This window comes from Petaurus breviceps, unplaced genomic scaffold (genome assembly GCF_028583685.1).
Source record: "Petaurus breviceps papuanus isolate PSGF00001 unplaced genomic scaffold, PetGlider_PUasm1.0 156, whole genome shotgun sequence".
Lineage (NCBI taxonomy): Eukaryota > Metazoa > Chordata > Mammalia > Diprotodontia > Petauridae > Petaurus > Petaurus breviceps.
In genome coordinates, this window is record NW_027185720.1 from 8,227,608 (window position 1) to 8,235,302 (window position 7,695).

The 7,695-nt window shown below is 53.3% G+C and overlaps 1 protein-coding gene across 1 annotated transcript in view; it reads left to right on the plus strand.

Annotated features, from left to right (window-relative positions):
- Nucleotides 1-428: 428 nt before the first annotated feature.
- The window catches only part of ABTB3 (ankyrin repeat and BTB domain containing 3), a 312,820-nt gene continuing 305,553 nt past the window's right edge, over nt 429-7,695 (plus strand). Inside the window, exon 1 of the mRNA XM_069082162.1 lies at nt 429-2,630. Coding sequence (XP_068938263.1) covers nt 1,340-2,630 — 1,291 coding nt within the window. The 5' untranslated portion in view covers nt 429-1,339. The remainder of the gene's footprint in view (nt 2,631-7,695) is intronic.

Genomic DNA, 7,695 nt, shown 5'->3' on the forward strand with positions numbered 1-7,695 from the left:
TGGGATGCTCCTGGACTGGGAATACGAAGAGATTCCTTGGCAGCTGCCGTTCTTGCAGACCTAACTCAGTTTGCCCGGGTTTCCGATTTCTTTTCCCCGATGGGCTAAGACCTGCACCTGAATTAGCCTCCCTATTCCTGGAACGCAGTTGTTTGTCTTGGGTCCCCGGGAGGGCCAAAGGAGGGGAGAAGAGAAAGGAACCTCCTAGCTGGTGAGAGGCAAAGTTCAAAACCAAAACAGCCGAGGCGGAGACAGAGGCAGAGGCAGGGCCAGGTTGAGGAGCAGACAGGCAGACAGAGAAGAGACCCGCAAACCAGACAGGCAAACGATGAAGGCTGGAGTGTCTGCGTGCTCTGCTCTGTGCCTACGCTAACCGGAGGATGGCGTGTCAATCAGCCTCAGACTCTGGGCAGCAGCAGCCACTGTCCATGCAGGACCACGGTTCTGGTACCTAATACCACCTATCCCTAAGCTCCCTTCTTCCTGCGTGGATGGAGGGGTAGGGGAGGAAGAAGAGACGGGTGGTGGTGGTAGGTGCTGATGGTGGCGAAGAAATTGACAAAAAGGGGGGGGGGAGAAAAGGGAGAAAGGAAGAGAGGTAGCTCATTAGCATACTCCCATCCCATTGGCTGTTTCCGCCGCCCTCCTTTACATACGTCCTTCCCCAGCTGGCTGGCTCGCTTTTGCGGGTGCTGTAGAGAGAGGGTGGCTGGCTGCTGCTGCTGCTCTCCCCGCTCCTGTGCAGTGCAGGGCTCGGGTTGCGAGACTACGCCGGGCTGGTAGGCAGGCGTGCCGGCCCGAGGTGCTGCAGAGGTGGCCGTGGCGTCTGGCCGCTACTCCTGCTGTCGTGGTCTGTTTGGGGCCGCCGCCTGGCTTCCCGAGGCTCAATCGGCTGAGTCGAGCCCAGCCCCCGGCCCAGGGAGGAACGCGCAAAAGACTTTTCCCTTTCTTCTTTTTTTTTCTTTGGAAGGTGGGAAGTAACTGCGTGTGATTCCTACCCCCCACCCCTGTCTGTTCTGGCCGCCCGCTTTCTCCTCCCATTTCTCATGCGCCTCTGATCTCGCTCTGGCTCCGAGGCCCGCGGAAGATGATTTGGGGGTCTTCTCTGCGTGCGCAAAAGGAGGCGGTGGCCCAGGAAGGCGGAAAGTAGTAACACTTTGTAGTTCTGCAGTGGGGGAAAAGTGAGCCTCAGAGACCTCGGTGGCTGCGGGCCGGGCTCCCGTGCCTCCCCCCTCCCCCTTCCGCTTCTCTCGCTGCCCTCCTCAAGCACTGTCTTTCTTTTTCTGGCTTTCCCTGCCCCGGTTGGTTTCTCGTCGGAGCAGCATGAAGTGCAGCCGCGATGGCCAGGAGAGGTAAGAGCGTGGTCAGGACGTTGGAAGATCTGACGCTGGACTCGGGTTATGGTGGCGCGGCGGACTCGGTCCGCTCTTCCAACTTGTCCCTGTGCTGCTCTGATTCACACCCGGCGTCGTCCTCGTACCCTTATGGAGGGAGCTGCTGGCCGCATCTAGCTGACTCCATGCACAGCAGACACAACAGCTTTGACACCGTCAACACTGCCCTGGTGGAGGACTCCGAGGTGCTGGACTGCGCGGGCCAGCACTGCTCCAGGCTGCTGCCCGACCTCGAGGACGTGCCTTGGACCCTGCCCGAGCTGGAGGCGCTGCTGCTGCTGCGCCCCCGGGAGCCGCGGGCCGGCTTGGCGTCCGCCTGCCTTCCGGCGCCCGCGGCGGGCCCGGGCCTGCCCAAGGATGCCCTGGCCCGCCTCTCCACGCTGGTGAGCCGGGCGCTGGTGCGGATCGCCAAGGAGGCGCAGCGGCTGAGCCTGCGCTTCGCCAAGTGCACCAAACACGAGGTCCAGAGCGCCATGGAGATCGTGCTGTCCTGGAGCCTGGCGGCGCACTGCACCGCGGCCGCGCTCGCCGCGCTCTCCCTCTACAACATGAGCAGTGCCGGCGGCGACCGCTTCGGCCGCGGCAAGTCGGCCCGCTGCGGGCTCACCTTCTCTGTGGGCAAGGTGTACCGCTGGATGGTGGACAGCCGCGTGGCGCTGCGCATCCACGAGCACGCAGCCATCTACCTGACCGCCTGCATGGAGAGCCTCTTCCGGGACATCTACGGCCGGGTGCTGGCCGCCGGGCCGCTGCAGCCCCCCCTCGCCCTGGCCCCGGGCCCGCCCCCAGTCCAGCCGCCGCCGCCGCCGCCGCCCCCCGGGGCGCTGCCCCCGCCGCCCCCGCCCCCACCCCCTCCGCCACCCCCGCTGCCCCCGCCGCCGCCCCGTGTCCCGGCGGAGCGGGAGCGCGAGGCCGGAGCAGGAGCAGGGGCAGGGCCCGGGGCGGGAGGGGGCTGCAGTGCCGGGAGCAGCACTAGCGGGGGCAGCAGCAGCTGCTGCGCGCCCCCCGCAGCTGGCGCCGCTGCCCAGGCTGCCGCGGCGGCCGCCGCCGCCGGCCACCACCACGTCCACCACCATCACCACCACTACTACCACCAGCCGCAGCACCATCACCATGCCCCCCAGGAGCCTCCCAAGTTCACCGTGGAATCCTTGGAGCAGACAGTCAACAACGACTCGGAACTCTGGGGGCTGCTGCAGCCCTACCAGCATCTCATCTGCGGGAAGAACGCCCACGGTGAGTGCCCAGGGGCAACCCTGTCATCCCCCTTCCCCTCCTCTGGACAGCCGGGTCCCTGCAGGAGTCTTAGGCACCTTGGCTGAGAAAGGAAAAGAGGCTTTCGAACGGGTCTCTTCCCCTCCCTTTCTCGAGGTGTACATCTGCATAAGTTGCGCGCCTTTCGGGGTCGGAGCGCCTAGATCCCAGGGAGTACGGTCACGCCCCCTCGGGAACCTCGGTGGAGCCCCAGCAGGCGGGCAGTAGAGCTCCCGGGCCTCCGGCCTCTTGACTCCGGGCCGCTGCCCAGAGGGGGCGGGGCCTGCCACATATTTTGACAGGTTTGGGATTTTGCGGCAGATATTTTTTTCTCCATCGCCTCCCCTGCCTCGCCACCCTTGTGCCCAAAGCGACGTTTTGACCTTGAAGCTGGAAGATTTGGGGGCTCTGGAGAAGGAGGCTGATTACGAATGAGGGAGGTGGCATCGTTGCCCTGCTTACCCCTTAACTCTGTCTCTCTCTCTGGGCACCGAGCTGGGAGAGGATAGGGACGACAGTCAGGATTTCAAGCAGGGCGGAGTCAGAGCCAGAGGGGAGAGGAAGCCAGCCGCACAGTGTATGCGAGGGACTTCTAGGTTCGCACTGTTCCCCCTTATTTGGGGGGATATTTATAGGATTACCTCTGGGAAAGTGAGAGCACCCTAGGTGCTACCCCGAGCGTCTTCAGTCCCGGGGCTGCAGCTCCAGCTGTGCCCATTCTGGTGAAAGGATTCTGTTTCCCCAAGACCCTGGGGTGGGAAGAGTCGAAGGAAGAGAGAAGATGGAATGGGGAGAGGGGAGAGATGTGGCTGGGCTAGGGCATCTCCAGCCAGTCTTTCCAGCAGGTTCTGAAACTGTTCTCTCCTGACCTCCTCTATTTTTAAGACTAACCAGAAGCAGGACCTATACTGGCACTGCAAACCTGGGGGGGGGGGGGGTGACGAAGATTAAGTGTGAAGATGGGGATGAGGGGCAAACGGTACCTTGAGTGAGTGAGTGAAAGAGAGACAGACAGACTGACATATAGACAGAGACAGGTAGAGATAGAGAGACGGAGAGAGACAGAGAGACGAAGAGAGACAGACAGAGAGAAAGAGAGCTCTCAGACGTCCTGCCCCTCTTAGAAAGCCTGAGCTAGATACTTCAAAGCTTCAATTTTCCACAGGAAATGGTATAAGCGTAACCAGAGACGCCCCTAACGAAAGAAAACTTTGTTACATATTCCGTGGTTTGGCCAGAGGTTGCCTGGTGGGGACTGAAATGCTGTCTTTCTGGACAGATTTCATTCATGTTGCTGCATGTTCACTCTGGAGGCTGCCACAATGTTGGGTCCTAATGCTGCAGAACCCACTCCCCCCCCCACCCCCCAGCCCATATTCCCGTGTGAGAGAGCCTGAAAGTGTTGGTGTCCAGCAAGGGAGGAGGGGCCTCCAGGACTCCACAATGCTTCTTGCTCTAGGGAGAGGGGACATTTCCAGACTCTTCTGTTCAACTGTATATACAAGCTTACTATATGCCAGGCACTTTGCTGGGTTCCAGGGGAGGACTGGGGAAAGTGACATAGAAGGGCAAACTCACAATCCTTGCCCTCAGGAAGCTTACATTTCATTGAGAGTACTGTACATAACCTCTTCCTCATTTGCAGGTGAGAAAACGGAAGCTTTAGAGAGTCAGTCAGTGAGCATTTGTTAAGCTTTAATTCTGTGCCAGGAATGGTTCTAAGCTCTAAAGATACCAAGAAAAACAAAGCCAGTCTTTACTCCCAGGAGCTACCAGGGCTTGGCAGGAGAGAGCAGGACCAAGTCTTGGAAGCTGTTTGGTAGCAGAACCAGGACTCGTAGGCTGCCTAGACTCCCCCCAATCCTGCCTCTCCCCCTCCTTGGTCAGCGGAAGGCATACTCTCTAAGGGACAGAGAATCTAGCCTAATATTGGCTTGCCCAGTACATGTATCCCCCCTTCCTTTCCCATCCTCATGTACTCTGCCCTGGAAAATCCCAACCAATTAGTGAATTTCTGGGAGAGGGACCAGGAAGAGATTTTTAGAGACAACTCTCATTTTAGAGATAAGAAAAGGCCCAGAGATTTATTTTCCCAGCATCCCACAGCTAGATGGGATATTAGAATTTCCTAGATGAAAATGTTATAAATGAAGAAATGGAGGCTTGGGGGGAGGGGGGAGGCTACCCTTCCTAAGTCAGTGTCAGCTGGTTAGTTCTAGAGACAGGACCAGGACTGATGAGAAACAGCAGCTCACTTTGTGAACTCTCTTCTAGATGTTCAGAGGTCATTTTAAAAGTTTTCTTTACTTAATAGTTGAAATATCCAGAAGAAAACCTCTGTATAAGTTGCTAGAGAGCTGACTTTGAAGACAGGAAGACCCGAGTTTGAGTGATGACCTGGGAGTCACAGACTGTCAGTGTGACCCTGGGTACATGTGACTCATTGGTCCAGGCAAGTCTTTAAGGCTGAACATCTTCAAGAAGGTGCTGACCTGCTTTGGTGCAGGGAGTTTCTTCCCTGGGAGCTCCCTATGTCATCTGACCATTTTTTTTAAAAAGAAAGGTCCATTTCTCCATCCCTAAATTTGCAGCCATCTAGTTACAATACTGTCTAACATAAAGGCACAGAGAAAAGAGATAAGAATATGCTGACCATTAGACCATAAGGAGCTGGTTAAAAAGCCACTCTTGGCTCCTCTAGCTTGGCTATGCTGGACAGATTATTTGACCACAGGTGGCCTTGTCAGGCTGGGTTCACCTCTGTTTTGATGGGCTTTGTTTAATAAAAGGCTGAGGGAGTGAGATGCTGAACGTCAAAGGCAATACCTTCTCAGGGAAGCAGCTCGTTGTAATGGAAAGACCACTGCCCTGGCAGTCAGAAGACTTGTGGTCTAGTCCTGGATCTGCAACTCCCTAGGTATGTGCCATTGGGAAAGCCATTATGCCTCTCCAGGCCTCAGTTTCCCCATCTCTACACAGGCGGTAAGACTGGACTGGACGATCTCCTAAGGCCCCTTCCTGGCTCTAAAATTCTTTTCCTAGACTCTTTCTTCTTTCTCTTTAATGGGTTTCACTTTTATAATCCACTTCTTTTTAAAACAGTTTTTGTGTTTATTTTTTTAAAGAATGGTTATAATTTAAGGAGAAGGAAGACCATAGAGTTGGTTAGGCCTGTTTGAGTTGGCATTGTTTCCTGCTCGGTTCCCATTACAGTGTATTTTCACATGAAGTTCTAGTGTGTTCATTTTGAAATCCCATTTAGCATCGAGGACATAAACTTTGCCTTAATTTCACCTCTCTCCCCACTCCCACCCCAACTTGTTTCCTTGGCTTTATTAAGGCAACAGCCCCATTTATCTAACATCTTTGGGGAATAAGGGTTTCCACACAAGTGGGAAACATTAGCCACTTCCCTGACTTATTAAACAGAGTATGATGAATGCACCTTAACTGTTTGTTGCTGATAGAGTCTCATCATTGTACCCATCCAATATTGCACACTGTCAGGCTCTACTGAAGTGTCTAGGGTGCTTGGAGCCTACACTCACTGACCACAGATTGCATATTTTTTCCATGTCTGTTCCTGATTTTTATAGTTTTTCTTTCTCTTCGATACCTCTAAAGCTGGTAGCTTTCTTTCACTTATCATCTCCACTGTGTGTCTGCCCCTAGCACCACCTGTACCTCCTCTTGCTTTTTCATTGACCAGCTAATCAAACTGGTTATAACTGTTTCTAAAATAACAATAAATAGGCTCTGAATGAAGCCTGAGGGGGACCCTATGAGTAAAGGACACACGCTTTGTGAACTCTCTTCTAGATGCTCAGAGGCCATTAAAAAAATTTCTTTACTTAATAGTTGAAATATCCAGAAGAAAACCTCTGTATAAGTGAAGCACTACCATGTGAAGGCTTTCTTTATGCTTCAAATTTGTCAAAGTTTCTATTTCCTTTGTTCTTAGAATTATAGACTGGATGGGAACATAAAGTAGCACATTGAAATTATTTCACAGAATCATCTTGTACCATCATATTGTGCCATATTAGATAAAGAGATGGCCTTGGAGTCAGAAAGATGTGGGTTTAAATTCCGACTCTTGCTAGCTTATTAGCTAGTTTAATCTGAGGCAACCTTTTCAGAGCTCAAAAAATTCAATGGATGTGAGGTACTTTGTAAATTTGTTATTATGACCTTGTCCAATTAACTGCATTCATCACTAGGGTCTAGAAAAGTGAGCGGATCACTCCAGGTCACTGATGGAGTAAGTGGGAGACTCAACTCAACTCTTCTGACCCTCAGATACAGGGCTTTGCTGCTCTCTTCGAGCACATAGGAAGTCCAAAGGCAGAAATGAAACAGGTTGCCCTCAGAGGGTTTACATTTAGCTTAGGGGAGATGATGTGAACACAGATCAGTAAAGGTGAAATATGCATGAAGTCATTTGCAGGAAGAAAGAATTGACTCCTGGGAAAATCTGGGAAGGATCTTTCTGGGAAGCCGGCACTTGAGAGGGACCTAGAGTTTCTAAGAGCTAGAGGTGAGGAGATGCCCTCCAGGTTTGGGATGGAACCCAAGCAAAGGCCACAGCATGGGAGATGGAAGGTTGTGTAGGAATGGCAGCTAAATGGCATAGAAAATAGAGCACTGAATGTGGAGTTAGGAAGAGCTAAATTCAAATCCTGCTCAGACACTAGCTGTGGCCAGTTAACACCACACAGTCTCAGTTTCTTCATCTGTGAAATGGGGCTAATTCTATCACCCACCTCATCAGTAATTTGTAAGGATGAAATGAGATTTGTAAAGTGCTTTGTGAACCTTAAAGCTCCATATAAATGCTTATTATTGTTGCTGTTGTTACCTAGAACAGAGTGCATGAGGGAAAATGTGTGATCAGCTTTGAAAGGGTTGGATGCCCTGTATCAAACTTTGGGAGTACATGGACAAGGGTCCTATGGGATAGGAAGGATTGAGTAGGTTGTAAATTGTATTGTTGGAAGGAATACTCCCTCCCTCCCTCCCTCCCTTCCTTCCTTCCTTCCTTCCTTCC